General features: G+C 37.7%; 1 protein-coding gene across 5 annotated transcripts in view; it reads left to right on the forward strand.

Moving 5' to 3' along the window:
* Positions 1-23554, forward strand: part of SRPK2 (SRSF protein kinase 2) — a 228439-nt gene that overhangs the window by 178987 nt on the left and 25898 nt on the right. For 3 of the 5 annotated variants that reach the window (XM_020984548.2, XM_020984549.2, XM_078154483.1), the window contains 5 exons: positions 11181-11281; positions 11379-11486; positions 20858-20927; positions 21612-21704; positions 22165-22257. In XM_020984548.2, coding sequence (XP_020840207.1) covers positions 11181-11281; positions 11379-11486; positions 20858-20927; positions 21612-21704; positions 22165-22257 — 465 coding nt within the window. The remainder of the gene's footprint in view (positions 1-11180; positions 11282-11378; positions 11487-20857; positions 20928-21611; positions 21705-22164; positions 22258-23554) is intronic. The other 2 variants (XM_078154492.1, XM_020984550.2) reach the window with 2 other exon arrangements.

Below are 23554 nucleotides of genomic sequence, written 5' to 3' on the forward strand. Positions count from 1 at the left end.
TTTCATATTGTATCCTGCATCTACTAGTACTAATAGTATCTATTCAGAGAGAAAATTATCTCCAGTAATAGTCTGCATCTTTTTGAAAAGCATTGTTGTACAGACCTGCAATTCCTGCTACCAGAAAGTCTGAGGCTGGTGGATTACTTGAACTTGAGAGTTCTTAGGTGCAGTGAGCTAAGCCAATCAGGTGTTTGCACTAAGACCAGCAGCAATACATTGAGTCCAGTGGGGTGGGGGACCACCAGCTCCTCAAGGAAGGGTGAACTAGCACAGGTTAGAAACAGCCAGCCGAAGCCACCATGCCAGTCAGCAGTAGGACTGGTCCACGAGTGATTGCTTCATATCTAGCCTGGGCACGATAGGGAGATATAGTTAAATAGGGACAGTGTAGAGTAAAACTCTTACCCTCCTTGTTTTGGTTATTATGCCTTTTTTAATATTGTCTACAGTCACATTAGGGTTTTTGTGTTTTTTTCTTGGTGAGTGCAGTTGGGGTTAAGTGACTTGCCTAGAGTCACACAGCTGGTAGCTAGTGCATGTTATGTGTCTGGGACTGGATTTGAACTCAGGTCCTCCTGACTCCAGGGCCAATGCTCTATCCACTGTGCCACCTAGCTGCCCCCACATTAGTTTTTTTTAATTTTCTATATCAATTATATTGTTGACCCTGCTAAAAACTCCTGGTGAATGTTGGTTTTCTTATAAATGTTCTATTGATTCTCTTTTCCATTTTTTAAAAAATGTGACTACCTCTTTCCACTGAACAATGTTCTCTCCCCTAATCTCAACTCCACCAATACGACTCCCTTGTAACAAAATATATATACTCATGTAAAACAAATCAATATACTGGACATTTAAAATGTATAGCTCACTCCATCTCTCTAGTCCACCACTCTAGCTGAGATGCAAGAGGTGTGCTTCACTGTTAGTCTTCAAGAGTCATTATTTATTTAGTTCATCAGTCAGAGTTGTGAAGTCATTGAGTATGTTTTCCCTTATATTATTATAGTCATTGTGTAGATTGTTCTCTTGGTTCTGCTTATTTCACTCTGTATCAAGGGTCATGGGATCATAGATTTAGAGCTTGAAAGGACCGTAGAAGCTGTCTAATCCAACCCTCTCATTTAGTAGATGAGGAGACTTTTAACTCAGAGAGGTTAAGTGACTTGCCTAGGATTGAACAGCCAGTGGTTGTCAGAGGTGGGATTTGAACACAGGTCTTCCTGACCCCCAAGTCCAGCACTTTAGCTATAATATTGTGCTGTATCATCACTTCACATTTTCTCAAGTTTCTCTGAATTCTAAATATTAACTTTTTTTTTTGGTTATATTTGTTCGGCTCTTCTCCACTTTATGGGCAGTTTGTTTCCAGTTTTTCACTATTAACAAAAAATGCTGCTGTGAATAGTTTAATACATATAGGACCTTTAAACCCTTGAAAATATCACAAATGGCCTACTTGCTCGCCCCTGGTAGTGGCATTTTATTTTTTTACCTCTATATGTTTGAAAAGCCTGTTACTCAGATCTGAAATATACCCCATCATTACTTTTGCCTCTCAGGATACTTAGTTTCCTTCAAAGCTTTCCTTCAGAAGCCTTCTCCTACATAAAGCTTTTCTAAATTTCCCCAGTTATTAGTGGTATCTCTTCTCAACTTATCTTTCCTTTACTTATTTGTGTATATGTTACATATTAGTGAACAGGTATCCCTGCCCTCTCGGTAAAATGTGATCTGGATGGAGGGTCTTTTACGAAAGTTTTTCTCAATATCTTCATAATGCCTTGCATGTAGTAGGTGATTAATAAATACTTGTTCAGTTGAATTATTTATATATAATATGTGTATAATATTTATATGTATATATATACACATATATATATATATATATTTTTTTTTTGTATTTCTACACTGGCCTTTTTAGTCAGCTCCCCTTTTCTGTTATCATTGGAATAATTTCTTCTTGTGCTTTCCATTTTTCATTCTTGAGAGCTTCCCATATTTCTTAGACCAAAGTTCCCATGTAAACTTTTAGGAGAGGTGGTATGAAGTAGTAAATAGATTGTTGGATTTGGAATCAGGTCTTGGATTTGAATCCTAGCTCTTCTTTTCACTGATTGTGTAAATCTTAGTCAAGTTACTTCTCTTCTCTTGGCCTCAGTTTCCACATCTATAGGATTAGAGATACTTTATAGTACCTTCCAACTTTAAAGCTACGATCCTTGTTAGCTTATTGCCTTTGAGAGACTTTACATTTCTAAGATTTTGTAATAGTAATTCCTCTCCTGTGTGGCCTTGCTCCTGTCACAGGAAGCTCTAAAGAATATTAAAATAACACTTGGGTGTTGAGTTCTATTCTTTGAAGGTCCTAAGATTTACCACTATCTTAGGAAAGGAATAGTGCAGTTATAATCCAAGGAGAAAATAAGAACAAAAACCCCTCAGACTTATAAAGAGTGTACGGGGGGTGCCAGAAAGAAAAAAAAAGGAAATGTTCAGAGACAAGATTAATTATGGTGCCTGCCTGCCAGCCACAAGGAAGAGGTATGTGTCAATAGTCACCAGTTTTGACCTCCCTGCTAGAATTGTCCAGACTTGATAACCATTTGTTGTCTTTGTGGAAGAGAGGATTATTTTGAGTATGTGAAATAGACTAGATAGCTTTCCAGCTGTGTGATTTCTTGCTAAAAATTCAGCTTTATTGCATTTGTCAATAAGCATTTAAAGCAAATAAATTGAAGGCAAATAAGATCGTTGTGATTTCTTTAAAGAACTTCTTTACATAACACTTTGTTACAACTTTCTGGTTATTTGATTGTGACATAACTTTAAAACAATTTTTATAGAGCTTTTCAGGATTATACTAACAGCACAAAGCAAAGTATACAACTATGCTACTGGAGGGAGATCAGATAGCATAGATTATTCTATAGGGCAGCTTTTCATGAAAGGCTGAACTGGTTCCAAGTAGGTTTCCTGGAACATTTCTGTGAATAGAAGATTTATAAGACAGTATTGATGCTTTAAAGGAAAAATATCATTCACATTAAGTATGAAATGTGTATTAATTGGAAACATCTTTGCACAGAATTTTAGCGGTATTAAAATAGCCTTAATTTTCTCAATCTTGTTAAAAGATGCCTGATTCCTTTCTTCCCTCCAATACCTTGTGTTATTCCAAAATTCCACATCACTTTAACCAGCATTTATATAATTCATCAGTATATTTCAAGCTCAAATGTAGTCTTTGGACAAACTAACTAGGAAGAAATGCTGTAAGGAAGCTGGGAGTGGAAATAAAGTGGCATGAAAGGAAAGGTATTAAAATCTGAGTCAAATCTCTATCCCTCCCAAAGATTTTTCCTTCTCTCTATTGTCTCCTTTCTTTGGGTGAGGAGACCGGGTTGATAAGGTATTTTTATATTAAAGGCTAGCTTCTTGTAGAATTAAGATTATTGCTCTCAAAAGTAAACAGTAGTGTCAACAAGGAAGTGACTGTCTTTTTTTTTGGCTAGGCAATAGGGTTAAGTGACTTGCCTATGGTCACACAGCTAGTAAGGTTATGTATCTGAGGCCAGATTTGACTCAGGTCCTCCTGAATCCAGGGCCAGTGCTCTGTCCACTGTGCCACCTAGCTGCCCCAGGAGGTGACTATCAATGAATATTTTCACAGTTGAAAGCAAAGTGTGGATGATCTGTCAAGAGTAATGGTTTCGTTTATGTAGTCAGCTTTTCATTGTGTGTACTTCAGAGGTTTTGAATCTTGAATAAGCAACTACCACTCTGAAGAAATAATTGAGAGATATTTTTATATAAGGATATTTTTACATAATTTCCCGTGTTAATGTGGGATTGAATTTAACAAACCAATTATATTGTATCATTTGGAAAGATTTCACGTTGAGATAATTTTCACTTTATTAGTCTTGTTGAACTGGAAAGTTATCAGCAACATTTTGATAATTTGTTTAGTGATTACAAGTAGACTGAAAGATGTGTAATCAGGTTATGAATGTGCCGTCACCATTTATATTTTTTATCATAGTTTAATTGTATTAAATACAGTTGACAGAAAGAGTACCGAATTTGGAACTGTAGGACTTTGTTCAAATCCCCAATCTGCTGCTTTTAGTACCTTTGTGACCTCTCTGGGTCTCAGTTCCCTCATTTGTAAATTGAAGAGGATGGACAAGATAATTTCTATGGTTCTAGCTCTAGAGTCTAGAATCTGTGATCATGGTTATTATTTTATGAAGAGTGAGAGACAGTTGAACATAACCTCAAGTGTGTAGCTAAGGTCACAATCATCAGTAATAACAGAGAAATCAGATAAGAATCATCAGATGTGAGGATTTGGCTGAATTGGGATCAGCAGTGTTGAAGAGGTTCTCATATTAACGAAGCCATGAATATACTGAAGTATGTAGAAAATAAATGAAATCTCCAGGTTATTGAGGAAGAGAGGAAAAAAAAACCCAAGTGTATGCTAAAGTCAGTAGCTTCAGTTTCTTACTTCATCAGATGATTTCACTGGAATTCTTCAGTAATTGTAGAATTTACTACTTTTTTTCATTTTTTTTCTCTCTGCGCAGTCTAATGTTGGATTACATCACCAGTGGGGACCTGTTTCTTCAGATTAAGTCACTTTAATTTGCCTCACTTAGCAAGAACATAACCATATGAGACTGAGTCTTCAGGGAGATTTGCATGCTATTTTTTAGACTATAAGCCACTGTTCAGTACAATCATCATATATCTCTGTTTGGATTTGAACCCTGGTTCTGCTACTTATCACCTGTTTGGCCTGGGACAGTAAGTCCATCAGTTAGTCTTTTAATCTCTCTGGCTTCAATTTCTTTATTTATAAAACCAGAAGGTTGAGCTAAATGTTCTATGAGATCTTTTCCAGCTTTTAGGCTATGATCTGTGGAGACAAACATATCAATAGCCATCACTTTCCAACTTTTAATCATGGCTGCAATTCAAGAATCACATGCTCTTCACAAAACTATTCTGCTAATAAGGAATGTTTGAATGTGTAATTGATATACATTTGCTTATTAATTAAATACTTTGATACATCTATCGTTTGTAGAACACTATACTTAATATGTGGAAAATATGTAACATTTAGATAGACATGGTCCCTTCCTAATGGAGCTTATGATTAATGAGTGGCAATGACATACAAACCCAGATAACTATAATACACAGTACTGGAGAGTTACAAAACAAAGTGCTTTGTAAGGTAAAAGGGGAAAATCTTTTCCAATTCTGGGCAGGGGAGAATTAGGAAAAATTTTATATAAGAGGTCTCATTTGAGTTGGCCCTTTGAAGGATGGCTGGTAGACCAACAAGATGAGAAGGGGCATGAGAAGGCAGTTTAGGTATAAAGAATAGCATTAGCAAAGGTGTGGAAGTCGGGGAGCGTAAAATATCTTTGGAGTATAGAAGGTAGGCCAGTTTGAGTGGAACACAGAATATGACTCAAGATATAAGAGAATTCTGGAAAAATGATGTGATTATAAATTATACATTAAATTCTAAGCTAAGGAGTTTGAAATTTCTTCAGGAGATTGTAGGGAGCTCCTGGAGATTTTGGGGCAAGAATATTAGACAGTGGAGCGTTTACTTCCTTATAGTCTCTTCTTTTTCTGGGACCACAAAAGTCACCTTCCCTTCTCTCTATTTTACTCTGGCACTTCACACACTCCTCGATAATCTCCTGCTCCCCTTCTCGTCCTTTTTGTACCTTGTCCATGTTGTAATACCCAACAAAAAAGTATTAATATGCTTGTAGGCAAGGTGTTTTAAAGTCCTGTCCATAATGCCTCATAGCTGTCTCTTCATTGTTACCTCTATCAAATTTCTACTTCATGCGTGTCTCCTTGTGTATGTTTAGAAAATAGTGTATTGTTGGTCTCTTTGTTGTCACTGTTGCTGCCTTTGCCTGCTGTGTTTATTCACTCCTCCTGTGTTTCTGTTGTTTTGGGTATTTGCTGAGCAAATCTCTTATGTTCTTATTTTCTTTCTTAAAAAAAAGTTTCAAATTCTTTTCTTTTCTTTTCTTTTCCTTTCTTTTCTTTCCTTTTTTTTGTACCTGCATCTTTTTTTTTTTATGTATCGTTAAACTCAGATTTGAAGAAGATGTCATCCTGGGCTACATCCTGAGCTCCACTAATCTTTGGAACTCCTTATTTCATTTCCTCCTTTTTCTACTGAGTACAGAATAGTCTTGCATTATTCGAATGTCCTTTCCTTTGTATTTGAAAGTGTTTCTCCTGATAATTTGCAGAACTTGTTTGTGAGTTGAGTGTTTGAACTGAACCATTATGTGTCTTGAAATTTGCAGCCTTTTTTTTTTTCTGGAGGCAGTCTGGATTCTTTCAGTCAGAATTTCTGTGTTTAGTTCTAGGCAGCTCTCTCCATGATGATATTAAGGTATTTTTTCTTATCATGCTTTTCTGAAAACCTGTGATCCTTAGGTTGTCTCTATGCAGACTGTCTTCAAGACCATGATGTTTTGTTTGCGAAGTGAACCTATTTTCTTTTAACAGTCTTGTTTTTGCTTCTTCTCTTCTAGGTTGTTGTTATATGAATTTGTATTCCCAATCTGTTATTCTCTTTTTTCTTTGGTGGGGCTTGCCATTGCCCATTCAAGTTTTTCTATTCTGCTCATTATTTTTGCTATGCAGACCATTAAATTCTGTTTTCATAATTCTCATTTCTCTTTTAAACCTCTCAAGAACAGCATGTTTTGGTTCCATGTTCTCATATTCTAGCGAGCTGTGTTATCAAGTGTTGGATCGTTTTCCTTTGTTTTGTGTTCACAGATGTTTGAAGTAGTTTAATACATCTGTATTAAACTGGAGGTTTATATTTCCTTCTGTTGTTACTGTTTTTCCTATTGATATATATGTTTATGTTCAAGGTCTTTGAATGTTCTTCCTGAAATCTTTGGTAATTTAACTTCATTCTCCCCTTATTTTCCTTATCACTTATGAACTCTCTCTCTCTCTGTCTTCTGATTGTGGTTTTCTTGGGAGCTAGATCTCAAAGTATCTCGGCTTCCTCCCACACTGTGCAATTTATAGTTCACCAATCTATGTCTCTGCCCCACCTGACTTTTGGATATTGGAACTGGCCCTAGCGCTGTACTCACTGCTTCCCTTAGGCTTGGTGGAGTACTGCACAGGCTATACACACACTCTCCTGTCCAACCTTTTCCACTCCCTCTGTTCATCCATTCTCTCCATTCTCTGGTCTAGCACCAGAAGTTCTGACCTTTGAAGAGCTCTTTTCCATAGTACTGCCAATTTGAAAGCTTTGCAGCACTGGTACTTTTGGATTGCTATTCTGGGCAGGCTTTTGCTACTGAAGTACTGTGTCTAAGTTGGTTATTAAGGCGTGAGAAATCTTCCACAACCTGGAGCTGGAGTCTCCACATCACTGGAAAAGGGGAGGGAGAACTCTGGTTTAAGGGTGAGTTTTATAAGCCAGTGTCTAGTCCTTGGGTCTGCTACTACAGCCCTGCTGCAGGTAAGCATAGGAGGTGGGAGAGGGGTGCTTAGTGAGATTAGGATCAGTAAACATCAGCTCATGTTTTGTTTATTTGTTTTTTGGGTTTTTTTAACTTTCTTTTGGATTCTGGGTGTCCTAGTCCTGAAGTTGCTTAATCTTTGGAACATAATTTCTGTTTTGGAGAGGTTTAAGCATTTATGGGGATCAGAGAAAAATGCTTAGTCCTTTGTCTTGTTGCTTATATGATCAGGAAGAAGACTGTATGATTTTCCAGTGGTCTCTTAATTGCCAAATCCAGTGACTTTTTACTCAATCCACATTCTTCTTGATCATTCTGTAGCCTTTGATGCTATCATTGATTACTTTTTTCTTCTGGATGTTCTTTCTAAGTTTTCCTGATACTGCTCTCTCCTGGTTCTCCTCCTATCTGTCTGAGTGCTTTTACTCAGTCTCCTTTTTTGGATCTTCATCCATGTCATCCTCACTAATCTTGGGTATCTCCTAAGACTCTTTCCTAAGTCTTCTTTTCCCTGTCTACTTTCTCCCTCGATAATCTCAGCTCCTATAGCTTCAATTGCCATCCTCAAATCTATACCTTTAAGCCCTAGTCTCTTTCCTGACCTCTCGTCTACCTTCACCAACTACCTCTTCTTTAACTGAACATATTTAACATGCTCAAATCAAACATGTGCAAAACTGACTCATTGTCTTTCCCCGTTTCAAATTTCCCCATTACCATTGAGGGCACCCTTAGCTTTCCAGTCATTCTGGCCATGCACCCTCGACTCTTCACTCTCATTTACCTCATATCTCCAATCTGTTGTCAAATCTTTGTCTTTATATATAGAGAGAGATGTCCTTTTCACTAACACAGCAACCAGCCCTGTCAGATCCTCATTACCTCACACCTGTATGACTGTGTAGCTTTCTGCTTAGTTTCTCTGCCTCACATCTCCTTAGCATTCCAGCCCATCCCTCCACTGAACTGTCATCATGACCTTTCTGAATTTCGGGTTTAACTGTATTACATGCATTCTCTTCCCCCCTCCCCCCCTCCCCCCAATAAACTGCAGCAGCTTCTGCCAGGATCAAATACCATATTTGTTTGGCATGTAAAGCCCTTCACAGTTTAAACCCTTCTTTACTTTCTAGTCTTTTTGCTTTTTATTTCTCTACATTTGCCCTTTGATCCACTGACACTGACCTTGCTGTTCCTCATATGGTAAACTCCATCTCCAGATTCTGTTCCTTTCCACCGCCTGTTCTTCATTCCTGGAATGCTCTCCTTTAAGGGTCAGCTCAAATCCCATCTCCTACTTGAGCCCTTTCCTCCTTTTCCTCCCCTACTGCTAGAATCTTTCTATAGTTATCTTCCATTTATGTGGTATATGTTTTGTATGTACATTTTTTCTTGTTGTCTTTTCCTGTTAAAATGTTAATACCTCAAAGTCAGGGACTTCCATTTTGCCTTCTAATAATTGCTTGTTGACTGAGCGACAGAGCAAGATTAGGACAAATGATAATAAATTTTAGCTTTGACAGTGTTGCATTTTATTTCTTTAAATAATAAATTTGTTAATTTTTAGTTTTCAAGATTCACTTCCATAAGATTTTGAGTTTTAAATTTTCTCCCCCTCTTTCTCCTCTCCCCTCCCCAAGACAGTGTGCAGTCTTATATAGACTCTACTTATACATTCATATTAAGCATATTTTCCCATTAGTTGTGATGTAAAGAAGAGTTAGAATTGATGGGATAAACCACGAGAATGAAGCAATAAAACAAAACAAAACAAAAGGAGAACAAATAGTATGCTTCCATGTGCATTCAGACTGCACAGTTCTTTCTCTGGATGTGGATAGCATTTTCCATTTTGAATCTTTTGGAGTTGTCTTAGATCCTTGCATTGCTGAGAAGAGTCAAGTCTGTCCAAGTCAATCATCGCATGATGTAGCTGTTACTGTGTGTAATGTTCTCCTGGTTCTGCTCATTTCACTCAGCATCAGTTCATTATAAGTCTTTCCAGGTTTTTCTGAAGTCTACCTACTCATCATTTCTTAAGCACAGTAGTATTCCATTACATTCATATACCACAACTTGTTCAGCCATTTCCAGTTGATGGGCATCCCCTCGGTTTCCAATTCTTGGCCACCACAAAAAGAGTTGTTATGAATATTTTTGTACGTGTGGGTCCTTTTCCCGTTTTTATGATCTCTTTGAGATATAGCCCTAGAAGTGCTATTGCTGTATGCACATTTTTATAGCCCTTTGAGCATAGTTCCAGTTGCTCTCCAGAATGGTTGGATCAGTTCACAACTCCACCAACAATGCGTTAGTGTTCCAGTTTTCCCACATCTTCTCAAACATTTGTCATTTTCCTGTTTTGTCATGTTAGCCAATCTGGTAGGTGTGATGTGGTACCTTAGAGTTGTTTTGATTTGCATTTCTCTAATCAATAGTGGTTTAGAGCATTTTTTCATATGAGTATAGATAGCTTTAATTTCTTCCTCTGAGAATGCCTGTTCATATCCTTTGACCATTTATCAATTGGGGAATGACTTGTATTCTTATAAATTTGGCTCAGTTCTGTATATATTTTAGAGATAAGGCTTTTATCAGAGATCCTGGTTGTAAAAAATTCTTTCCCAGTTTTCTATTTCCCTCCTAGTCTTGGTTGCATTGGCTTTGTGCAAAAAACTTTTCAGTTTAATGCAGTCATTTGCATTTCATAATGTTCTCTATCTCTTGATTGGTGACAGTGTTGCATTTTAGTAGTTAGTGAGATATCTAGGTAAAAATAATCCTGTGAGTAGTTGTCAGTGTGGATGTGTATTAGAGGAAGTCAGGGCTGAGTCTGTTTAGAAATGATGGTTGAATTTATTGAAAACCTAGTTTTAAATTTCATGAATCAGAATATCCTATTGTAGTGTTTCTAGAGAAAGGTTAACATCTAATGAAATCTTGAGTATGTGCTAGTTTTCAGTGAAACAAAAGGGTCATTTTTACATGGGAGTCTCAATCTCTAATAAGCAAGATTTACCTTTTGTTCTATTGAAAAAACCATTCAGAAATATTTATTGAAAAAGTCAAGGTTATCTACTGTTGCTTCCTGAACTCTGATTATTCAGATCAGGATAGGGATTGGTAGTAAGGAAATCACAATGTGATATCATACCTTTTATCCTGATATCACAAAGTTCCTCATTGTTAACTAATTTAATATCACACCACTAAGGTAAGGGAAATCAACTATGCCTGTGTATGGAATCAAGATTGCTGGTGTCTGAGAAAGTAGTACAAATGCTCCTAATTTTCCCCCCTATTTCTTGAGGAATTAACCCCTTAGTTATAGATTTGGAGTAGAATATGTAGAATATGTACGTACTGAATCAGCATTCTGAACAAAGATCTCACACAAACTTCTTGACCTTCACTGGGGAAAGATCAGAAGTATAGCAAGCTCCTACCTTGTGACCAAATGGTAAAGTGATTCTAGTGGATATTCCAAAACAGGACCCATCGAAGTGTTTTGTCTTTCCATTTATTAGAACATTCCCAACCTTCCCTGAATTTAGAATGATTAGAAATGAAAATTTTATTCAGACATCAAAAATGGCTTGTCACAATTACTGTCTTGCAATTTGCTTATGCCAGCAAAGACCCGGGCTGCTGACTTGTTGGTGAATCCCCTGGATCCACGGAATGCAGATAAAATTAGAGTTAAAATTGCTGATCTGGGAAATGCTTGCTGGGTGGTAAGTAGGGAGTATCTCTTTTAATACATTTTGGAGATTGTTGCTTATTTGGAGTTTTTATTTTTTAACATCTTTAATGCTACTTCCTCCATTCCAGCACAAGCACTTCACAGAAGATATTCAGACTCGTCAGTATAGATCCATAGAAGTTTTAATAGGAGCTGGCTACAGCACACCTGCTGATATTTGGAGTACGGCATGTATGGTAAGAACACACTTCACCATTTCAGTGTCTGGAGTTTAGTAATTCACTTGATTGGTATCATTAAAGATACAGCTTCCCATTTGTGATGGCAGTGCCCCACAGATTGCAGGAGGCTTATCTTAAGGGATCTTATACATTGGAACAGGATGTGGAGGAGAATGTGAAATATTCTTTCTTTGAGAGCAGTTGACAATATGCCTCAGTGGAGGCAATTCATTTCCACATTGATGAATTTACAGATTGAATCCAAAGAATATCATAGCTCTCTCTGCCATCTTATATCTTGTACAGTAGTTGTCAGTCTTGCTTTCCATTAAGAATAGATTTACTGCCATCCCTCTGACGCCACTCCCAAACTTCATTTTGACAAATGTGAACACTGTTGTTATTTGTGGAGTGTGATATAATCTAACATTTCAGGGTCCCTAGCAAAAACTTTGTGATCTTTCTTCTTGTCTGTTATCATGCTGCTTTCCTTTAAAGATTATTTGGTGTCTACCCAAAGGAAGACACCCCCTTTTGCAGGGTATATTCATCAAGGACTTCATATTACTATTGATTATGATTGATCATGTCTAAATACTGTTCTCCTTTAGTAATTAATAACCATTTCAATTCATATTGACTGCTGATGAGCTGTAAGAATTAAGATTTTCTGTTATCACCATCCAAGTTTGACACTGAAAACCATAACTTGGGCACAAGTGATACTTTATACTGAGTTATCTTTTTTACATTAATGTTCAGAAATAAGCATGCCTGCTTTGGTGATTTGGGGAAAATGAAGCAGTATTTTCTTTTTCTTTGTTAGATTAAAAAAAATTAATATGGATTGTTACACAAATTCCTCAACCTGCATTTAATATTCTCCATGATTTGGCTCCAATCCTGCTTTTCAAACAATTCATATTACTCCCTTATATGAATGAATGAATGGATGTATTAATAAATAAATGAATAAAAAAGCATTTATTAAGTGTTTACTACAAGCCAGATACTGTTCTAAGCACTGGGGATTCAAACATTTAAAGAGATACTTCCTGCCTCCTTCATTTCTAAACCCCATCTCTATATTACTGCCAGCACCTTCCTTCTTCATTCCTGTTCATGTGCTGCTAAATGCTTCAAGCCACACAGTCATGCTTGATGGACCTACTATAAATTTTTCATCTAATCTTAACTGATGTGCAACATTTTTTTTACTCTTTTTTGATAGACTCGGTATTACACACCTTAGAACTTCTCTTCTAAACCGTCTCTTCTTTCATCAAGCTACGTATACCACTCTTGCCTTCTTTCTTTCAGGAGAGGAACTCACCTCATGCTTTACCAAGAATATTGAAGCTTTTTATTGTAAGCTTCTTCTTTTCCCCGTTGGTCTACCCCATATCCTGTCGACATCATTTCCTATTTTCTTGAACTTTTTCTTTAGTCTTAGATAAAGAGATAGGCCTTTGTTTCTCTAAGACTGACCTTTCTGCTTGTGCCTATGATCATCCCCTCTTGTTTCCTCCAAGTGCTTGCCTTTTTGCTCATCCCCTCTCCAAATTTCATTTTCCTTTTATCTACTGGCTCGTTTCCTGCTGTCCACAAATCTTCCTACATCTCCCTCAACCTGAAAAAGACTTCACTTGATTCTGTTGTCCTTTCAACTGCCATCCTATATATCTCCTCCCTTTGACAGCCAACTCAAAGAAGAAGCTATTTACACTCATTACCTCTACTTTGTCCACCCCTGTTCACTTGGGTAATCCTTTATAAACTGGCTTGTGACCCCATATTCTATGAAAACTGTAATTTCCAAAATTACCAACAATCTCTTTGTTTCCAGATCCTGTGATATTTTCACTGTCTTTGTTTCTCGATTTTTGTTCAACGTTTGACAGTTTTGATCACCCTCCTCCTCCTGAATACACTATATTTTACTTGGATTTTCATGTCTTTGCTCTGTCCTGATATGTCTGACAGTTCCTTCTAGACTTCTATACTCCTTCATGATTCATATCTCTTTCCTGTTGTATCAGTGTATCCTATGACTTTGTCCCAGGTCTTCTTTCTTTTTGTATCTCTTGGTGATCTTGTCAGCTCCCATTACTTTTATATCTATGTATCCAGCTCCCATTTATCTTCTAGGCTCTAGTCCCACATCTCCAACTGTCTTCTAGATATTACCAATTAGATATCCTTTAGGCATCTCAAAATTGTCATGTTCAAATTAGGAATCATTATCTTTCTCCCATCCACCCCTTTGCTAACATGCCTATTTCTATTGAGAGGATCACTATTCTTATAGTATTTAGGTTTGTAACGTCAAAGTCTTCACTCTCCTTCATTCCCCCACATCCAGTAAGTTATAAATCTTATCCATTCCACCTTCATAAGATCTTTTTCATATGTCTGCTTACATCCACTCATTTAGCACCACCCCAGTTTAGGCTCTCATCACCTCTCGTGTAGACTATAGCATCCTTTTTTCTCTAATCCATCATCCAGAGAGCCCCCAAATCGCTGCTCTTAAGGCATAGTCGTGGCCATGTCTGTCTCCTACCAAAGCATTTTCAGTGGTTCCCAATGCCTCTAGATTAAATTAAAATTCTTCTTTTGGTTGTTTAAAGCACTTAACACAAAGATAGATCCTAACCTGTCTTTCCAGGCTGATTTCACATTACGCCTCTTCACACATTGTACATTCCAGCCATGCTGGCCATTTGTTGCTCTCCTTATATGGTATTCTATCTCCCAGATATGTGACTTTGCATTCCCATGCTTAGAATGTGGTATCTCCTTGTTTCTTCCTGTTGGAATCCCTATCTTCCTTCAGCCTCCTACATCAGACTTTTTCTTATCTTCTGAAATTTCTGTGTACTTACTTGTGTATATTTTATTTTTATCGCATACATGTTATTCTCCACTCTGTCCAGTAGAATATAAGGTCCTTGAGGGCAAGGAGTATTTCTCATGTTTATATCCTTGGAACCTAACCTGACACATAGGTACTTAATGAATGCTCATTGAATTGAATTGAATTGAATGTCTATATTGATATGATTTGTTTCCACCAGTCATTGCATTAGCTTCTCACATTTGAAGCACCAACTTCTTTTTTCTGTTTGTTATATTTATTTATTTAAATATTATCCAATTACATACAAATTTTTTTAAACATTCTTTACCCTGAGTCCCAAATTCTCTCCCCTTTTCCTGACCTCTCCCCCTTTCCAAGAAGGCAAGCAACCTGACCTCAACTATATGTGTGAAGTCATGAAAAACATACCTCCAAACCAGCCATACTGCAACAAAAAACACAGACCAAAAGAAAAAGGAAAACAAAGAAAATGGAAAAAAAGCATGCCCCAATCTACATTCAGAGTTTACCAGTTCCCTCTCTGGAAGTAGACAATATTCCCCCATCATACATCACCTGGAATTGTCCTAGACTACCATTCCAATCAGAGTAGCCAACACAGCCAGTCATCCTCATACTTCCATCACTGTATAAAATGTTCTCCCAGCCCTGTACACCCCGCTTTTCATGAGTTCATATAAGTCTTCTAAAGCCATCCTGCCAAATCTGATAGGTGTGAAGTGGTACCTTAGAGTTGTTTTAATTTGCATTCTCTAATCAGTAGTGATTTAGAGCATTTTTTCATGTGTATTACTAATAGCTTTTATTTCTTCTGAAAACTGCCTGTTAATATCCTTTGACCATTTATCAAATGGGAAGTGGTCCACATTTTTATAAATTTGGCTCAGTTCTGTATATATTTGAAAAATGAGGTTGTAAAGACTTTTTTACCCAGTTTTCTATTTTCCTTTGAATTTTGGCTGCATTAGTTTTGTTTATGCAAAAACTTTTTAATTTCATATAATCGAAATTATCCATTTTACTTCCTTTGATCCTCTCTGACTCTTGTTTGGTCATAAATCTCCCCTTATCCATAGATCTGACAGATACATTTTTCCATGCTCCCCTAATCATATGAGATGTTTGTCTGTACCTAGTTTCTGACAAACTGCTTTCCAGTTTTCTCAGTACTTTTTGTTAGCTATTGAATTCTTGTCTCAAAAGCTTGAATCTTTTGGTTTATTGAACACTAGATTACTGTGGTAATTTACTACTGTGTATCTTGTACTTAATTTATTCCACTAATTCATCATTCTATTTCTTAGTCAGTACCAGATTCTTTTGATGATTATTTCTATGTAATATAGTTGGAAATGTGGTACTACTAGGCAATTTACAATTTTTTGCGAGGCTTTGATTATAGCATTTTACTTCATTGTCTTCTTTTGAGTTTGTATCTTGATTTTCCCTTTTACCTAGTAGCCTTTGATGGTCAGGTTCTTTTTTTGTTTGTTCATTTTGCCACCCTGTTTCTTGATTTTGAGTTGTATGTTAAAAGTTGTGCTCTGTTCCTGGTAGGGGGGCAGGGAAGGGAAGGGCACTGTCTCTAGCTTCAGGCTTTTTCCATGCAGCTTTTTTTCAGAGCTACTTCTGGGAGTTTGGAAATTTTTGGTGCTTCCAAGGTGGTGTTGTCTAGGGAGAGATATAGTTACTGCTCTTCCTGGTCTGTACTCTGGTCCTTACCCTAGAAAGGCCCCTGACCCCTTAGGACTAGAAACTTTACTGTTCCTTAGGGTCCTTGAACACCTGGGACCAGAAGTGATACTGCTCCTCAAAACCCCTGCTCCTTTGGTACTGGAAGTGATATTGTTCCTCAAGGCTTCTATTCCCCTTGTAACCAAAAGCAATATTGCTCCTCGGGACTCTTTCTCCCTCTTGACTGAAAGTATTCCTGCACCCTTGAACTGTGACCTAGAAGTGGCTATAGGCAATGGAGTTGCCAAATGACATCTGGTCCTGTATCCAGTGCTACCACAGAGATTCTCTGTAATTTTCTGTCCAGTTGTCAGGTCCCCTTACTGTCTGTGGCTTGAGAGCTTCTGAAGCTGCTGATGTTGATGCTTCTGTCTTTACCACCTGGTGTTTCATCCACTTGAACTCTGGGCCAGCCTCCACCCTAGTGTCACAAATCTTTCTTTCAAATCTCCTAAGTTGTCTTGGGATAAAAAAGAAATGTCTCACCCTGACTTTTTTCTTGACTCTGCCACTCCAGAATTTGATTTGAGGTGTTATTTTAAAGTTGTTTGGAGGGGAATGTTGAGAGAGCTCAGCTGAGTGCTTCCTGTACTCCTCTATCTTGGCTACAGCCCTGGAAGTCTCCCCAACTGTTGCTAATGTTTATTTATGGTCTAAAAATTGGGTAATTTTTTTTTTGGCCTGGTAGTAGGGGTTAAGTGACTTGCCCAGGGACACACAGCTGGTACGTATCAAGTGTCTGAGGCTATATTTGAACTCAGGGCCTCCTGATTCCAAGGCCAGAGCTTTATCCACTGTGCCACCTAGCTGCCCCTAAATTGGGTAATTTTTGATGCATGTTTTTATTGTAGTATACTTCAGGTGTGTGGTAGGGAATATTTTTTCCCCATTTAATAAAATTTTTCTCCAGATTTGTGAGTCTGTGAGTCCATCTTTTATGACATTATACCTATGATTTCCATACCTGTCAGTCTCTATTCTTGAGAGTCTTTCCATTCCTAAGACCTTTCCTTTGCTGTCCTGTGCCTGCATCTTCTTGATCTGTTATCATAAGTTGCAACATCCAAGTTTTTAGAAACAGGAAAAAAAATGAGTTGTATAAACAAAATGGCAACAGAGATGCCAATGTGAATTATTTCTTGGACGTTCTAATTTATAACAACAACAACAACAAAGAGCTATAATCCTACTACATAAATCTCTAGTATCATTTCCTTTGAGAAATTAACTGTGGTATATTGAAAGGAATGGAAGAATAAACTTTATTCAAGAGAGACAAAAGATAATGGTGGTGGTGGTAGTAGTGGGTGGTGGTGGTGGTGATCATGCCATGTGCTAGTGAAGATAAGAAGGGAGTTCCTAGTCCGGTGAGGGAGACTATATGCATGCAACTATGCACAAACAAAATATTTGGAGATAGTCTCAGAGGGAGGACACTAAAATTAAAGCAGACTGGAAAAAGCTTCTTGCAGATGGTGGGACTTGAGCTGAGACTTGAAGGAAACCAGGGAGACCAGGAGGCAGAGATGAGGAGGGAGAGTTCCTGTCATGAGGGACAGCCAGGGAAAAGGTTCAGGCAGGAACTAGAGTGTTGTGTGCAAAGACCAAGGAGGCCCGTGGATTGCAAAGTAAAGAAGGGAGTAAAATATAAGAAGGCTGGAAAGCTAAGAAGAGGTTATGAAGGGCTTTAAAAACAAAATAGAGGATTTTGTATTTGATTTTGGAGATGATAGGGAGCCACTGGAGTTTGTTGAGTAAAGGAGTGTCATGGTCAGACCTGCACTTCAGGAACATCAATTTGACAGTTGAATGGAAGAGGATTGGCATATGAAAGAGTTGTGAGGCAGGGAGATCTATCATACCATGGCCCCTAACTGGAAATATTCACAGGGTTCTGTCCTAGCCCCTTTTCTCTTCTCCCTCTATACTCTTTCTTAGTTAACATTAGCTTCCATAGGTTTATCATTTCTGTGCACATTACTTCCGTGTGTGTGTGTGTGTGTGTGTGTGTGTGTATCTCCAGTCCAGTCTTTCACTCAAGCTTTGGTCCCACATTATCAGTTGTCTGTTGGACATTTCGGACTGTTCCAAAGACATTTTAAACTCAGTGTCTAAAATTGAATTAATTCCTCCCAACCACTCCCCTCTTCCAAACTTCCCAATTTCTGTCAAAGGCTCTGCCATTTTTCCATTCACCTAGGAGTATAAAACCTCAGCATTCTCCTTGAATTCTCACTCTCTTTCACACCCCCTGCCCCATTATCTATTCATCTGCTAAATCATGCTGTTTCTACCTTTACAATGTCTCTCAAATCCAACCTGTTCTCTCTAGTCACAGTTATTTAATAATTTAATTCAGGCCCTCCTCACCTCTTGCTTAGATTATTGAAACAGTCTCCTGATTGGTGTCCTTGCCTCAAATCTCTTACTGCTCTAATCCATCCTATACATTGGTGCTAAATTAATTTTCCTTAAAAACATCTCTGACCATGTACTCAATCAACTCTAGTGGCTTCCTGTTTCCTCTAGAACAAAATAGTATACTCCTCTGTTTAGATTTTAAATCTCTCTGCACAACCTGGCCTCAGCCTCTTTTCAGCCTCATTGAATTCTCTCCCACAGCCAAATTGATTTTCTAATTGTTTTTCTCACAGTCTACTCCGTCACTCACATTTCCATGCCTTTACAGTGACCAGTCCCCACTTGAAAAGTACTTTCTTCCTACTTCCTCCTCATAGTCTCCCTCTCTTCCTTTAAGATGGATCAAATGCCATCTTCTACATGAATCTTTTACTGTTTCTTGCTCCTCACCCCCTCAATTTCAAGTGGTCTTCCTCCACACTACCTTGTATAAAACCACTTTGTATTTACTTGTAATTATTCACCTTATAGTTATGATGTGTATGTTGTGTGTATATATGTACATATATATGTGTGTATACACACACACACACACACACACACTCGTTGTCTCCTCCATTAAAATGTAAATTTGTGAGCTGGGATTTTTAAATTCTTTATACTTGTATCCCTAGTCTCTAGTACAATGCCTGGCATGTAACAGATACTTAATAAATACTTGCTGGTTGACTAAGTCATTTAAAGATAGGTTAGTGCCTGGGATTGAGTACTTGTTTTCTTATTTCCAAGCTTAGCCCTATAGTAGTTTTTGTATTGTAGACTCTTCTATGAAGCACAAGATACTTCAATAGAACGTAAAGCTCACTCATTGTTATGGAAACTGGGAATTGCCCCTACTTGCCCCACTCATGGCAAATGACTGTTCTTTTTTAACTTAAAAGGAAGCAATGTGTTTAGAAGTGCTTCACTGTTATCTTGCTAAAGGGCATTCCTGAATAGATGCTCCATTGACTCCCAGTACTCTGTTTGATATGTTGGAACTAAAGGAGAGAAATGTTCTGCCAAAGGTACACTTTTAGCCAGATGGGTCCATTCCTTAAAGGTATCTTTTACCAGCATTAAGTTGTTGCTTGCCTGTGTTGAGAGTCACTTCCGTCATCTGTTCCCTCCTTCACCAGTCAACCATATTCTCATTTGGTATTACCTTAGAGAGGACAGGGCTGTGCTTGTGGCAAGATGCTGCTTATCAGGAAGTTAGGAAGATTGTGCTTTGTTGGTTATTGCCCGTCAGCCTTTGAGCCTTCATCATAACAACAAAATAAAAGCCTGTGAACCATTATATTAAAATATTTGCATTTATGAAAAATTAACATTAATTAGTTCCTTCTTTTGGTCTCCTAACCCTGTCCCCCACCTCTGCATGTTGTACTTTATCTCTGCCACTGGCTTTTGGGCAGGGGTCTTTTTATGGCATAAGAAATGCAAATGCTCAGTAACTGTGACATAATGATGTTGGTGACGGTGGTAAACTTTCCTCCGTAAGCAAAGGAGTATTTACTGTATCCTTGACCACCTCTCAGTGTAGTCAAACATGGTCAATTCAAAATGTGGGAAGCAGAGGAACACCTAGGGATAAAGGTTGAAAATTATCTGGTGCTTTCATAATGATGAATCAGCATTTGTTTTATTGTGTTTTCAGTGAGTTCATTCATGCTGAGACTGCAGATCCTGAGCCTCTATGGGAAAAAGTAAAGAAAACCAGAATCACCACCTTCTATCTAGTGTGGGTGGGTCACATTACCCATCCTGCAACGTTTGTGTTGTTGCTTTTGCTTAGGAAAGGCAAAGGCAGTGGGTGCTCCCTCTAAATCTTGTAAAGGGGTACCATGTTTTTCATTTTGAGTTTAATATGGAAAAGCTGATTAAGATATACTTAGGAGTGTATATGTAGAGCCTGTATCAGATTACATACCGTCTTGGAGAGGGGAGAGTGGGGGAGATAGTTTGGAACTCAAAATATTATGGAATTGAATGATGAAAACTAAGAATTAATTAATTAATTAAAAATATATTTAGGTAACGAGAGAGGCTTTTGATAACAGGTGGCAGGATGGAGTCTCAGACTGACCCACTGACTCAAATCAGTTGGCTCAGTGACACCATTTCAATTTTACTTTTTGCAAAATGCTGATAATGCTCACCACATTCTTCCTTCACGAAGGAACAGTAACATTTTAAAAACACTTAGGGCTTTTTTGACTGAGGGAGACAAATCTAGTGTTAAGCCCATAAGAAACTCCTTGGTTTGATTCATACCCTGATAAAAGATATTGCTCTTTCTGTGTAAGGAACAGTTTGATAACTCATTGTAACATCTTTTTGAAAAATTATGTCATCTGTTGTTTTCTAGGCATTTGAGCTTGCAACTGGAGATTATTTGTTTGAACCACATTCGGGTGAAGACTATTCCAGAGATGAAGGTGAGTTTCTCTTGTTCATAAAGACTAAAGCTTAGCACAGCTCTCTTTCTGAGCTATGTGATTTCTAGAGAGTGATTTTATCCATAAACAAGCTTGGTTGCCAAACATAAATTGAGATTTTTTCCTTTTAGTTTTAAGCCACATCAGTAGCAGTAGATTGGCAGACCCCATCCAGCAGTCACAGGCAGCTTACTTAAGAGCAGACTGAAGGAACCTTTAAGCTCTTCTCCCTGTAAGACTTGCATATGAGTGAAATTTGACTGAGAAATAACAGATTGTATTAATTCTGAAGCCCCACACATTTGAGCTTTGCTTTATTCCTCTTAATTTGTATTGATGTGGTAATATAGAGCTACTGATTTCTGTGTACTCTTTAAAGTAGCTGATAACTGTTTACAAACAAGTAATTCATGCTTGAATTTCATTGGTAAACTGTCCATTCCCATGCTTATTTGCCTGTGATGCCTGTGGCATTGGTAACCTGGTCATCGTTCACTGTTAATGCTACTAATGATGCCCAGACCTCTGCCAATTCTGGAAACTATTGCATGGATTTGCTGCAACATTGTTGATTTGATACTGTTTCAATTTTTTTTTTTTACTAATTCTAGTTTCTTATTTTTATCCCGTCTTTCCCCTGATCCCTCCCTCCTACCCTATATCTTTTTTTTCTCTCCTTCATAGACCACATAGCACACATCATAGAGCTTCTAGGCAGTATCCCAAGGCACTTTGCTCTGTCTGGAAAATATTCTCGGGAATTCTTCAATCGCAGAGGTAGTACCTCTTCATTTTGAATGGTGCCACGATGCAGACAGAAATGGAATGGAAACTGCTGGTTGTAGCCTACCTAGACTGCTAAAAAAAAAAAAAAGGGAGGGGGGGCAGTTGCCCCAGATTGGAAAATCTGTCCCAGCAGAATTTATATTCTGATCAGAAAGATGATAGAAGGACTGCAGCGGGAAATACCATTGTCATCTTTTTTAAAAAAATATCATATTCTCAGCAAAATCTAGCACTTATATTCTTTTTCAGTGCTACCTCTCTGTGCTTCATCTTCCCATCCCTGCCTTCTAAATTTGACAGACACAGGGGATAACTTTGACTCCTCTGGTAATTGGTGCATTTCACAATCAGTCTGTTTCTGTCTGTACCAGGCCAGTATTAGTGTTTGCATGCAATGTACTGATTAAACTGTTGTATGTTTCTGTTTTGCTGGCAATGTTCTCCAATGCAGATCACATAGCATTGATCATTGAACTGCTGGGGAAAATCCCTCGAAAATACGCTATGTTGGGGAAATATTCCAAGGAGTTTTTCACCAAAAAAGGTAACGGTATTTATGCAATGCTAATTATCAGCATAATCCTATACCAAAAGGAGAAACTATACATAAGTGTTTGGATAATAGAACTCTGGAAATTCACGGTAATGAACTGCAGAAATAAAACTTTACACAGCAGTTTTTATAGTTTGAAGATTTGGTAAGAAAACAGTATTTCTGTAGTAACTCCCCATCCTGCCTCCACATCAGCTATTTGTGAACAAGCCAGAGGGTCTGCTGGAGTGACAGCTGTGTGTTTTGGTAAATATTTAGCAATATTCTTTTTGTATTAGACCTGAATTAAAAGAGACTATATGATGTTTAGAAACCAGACATTTTAAGCCATGGTCAATGAAAAAAAGAACTAAGGACTCATCAGTTTGGCAAATTTAATTAATAACATTAAAATAAAATGTTGGTGAGAATGCAGAGAAGCAGATTCACATGTTCCATGCTGTAAATCACTTGGGCAAGCAGTCTAGTAGTTCACAATAAAAGTTACAGAAGTAATTGTACCTTCTTATTTTTCAAATAATTCCATTGTTGAGATTATGCCTTGAAAATATCTTTAAAAAGAAAAAGCAGTGCTTTCTATTCAATTACTTTTATAGCAGCATTATGTACAAAACAAAACTTGAAGCAACCTAAATGTTCAGCAGTAGAGAAATAGTCAGATAAATTGGGGAACATTAATTAATTCTCTACCATAAGGCAATAAAGATAAACAAATATAGAGACGTCTGGAAAGGCCTTAAGAAATAATAATAATGAAAAAAGCAGAAGCAGAAAAAGTGTGCACATTTACTTTGACCATATAAAAGAGAAAGTGAATGGGAATGAATCAACAAATAAAGAATCCTGAGAGAGATATGTAGGAGAAAGGATTGAAAATGTATGGCATTTTATGTGTTGAAACTCTTATATTTAAGTAAAAATATTTGTAAGAAAAAAAGGCATACACAGGAAGAAAGAACTCATCTTCCTGCTCTGTAACACATAGGGGAGAGATATGACTCCACCTGAGCCTCTGATAATCAGGGGCAAAAGGAGAGAGCCCCTTTCCTCATGACTCATCTTCTAGAAGCCCCAAACCCCAAACAGAGGGCCTATACCAGTGTGACCTCGGGAGCAAAGTTGATGTTCCACATACAACATGTGTTCTGGACCTGTGACATTCTCTGCCGTCAGGATGAAGATATAAAACTGGCCCGAAGTATAAATTCATTTCAGCCTGGGGAACCTGATCACCAGATATTTATTGCCTTAGATACCCGACTTAATCTCCTTTCTGAATCAACTGCTG

The sequence above is a fragment of the Phascolarctos cinereus genome, unplaced genomic scaffold, assembly GCF_003287225.1.
Source record: "Phascolarctos cinereus isolate Bilbo 61053 unplaced genomic scaffold, phaCin_HiC Scaffold_1;HRSCAF=81, whole genome shotgun sequence".
NCBI classification, from domain to species: Eukaryota; Metazoa; Chordata; class Mammalia; order Diprotodontia; family Phascolarctidae; genus Phascolarctos; species Phascolarctos cinereus.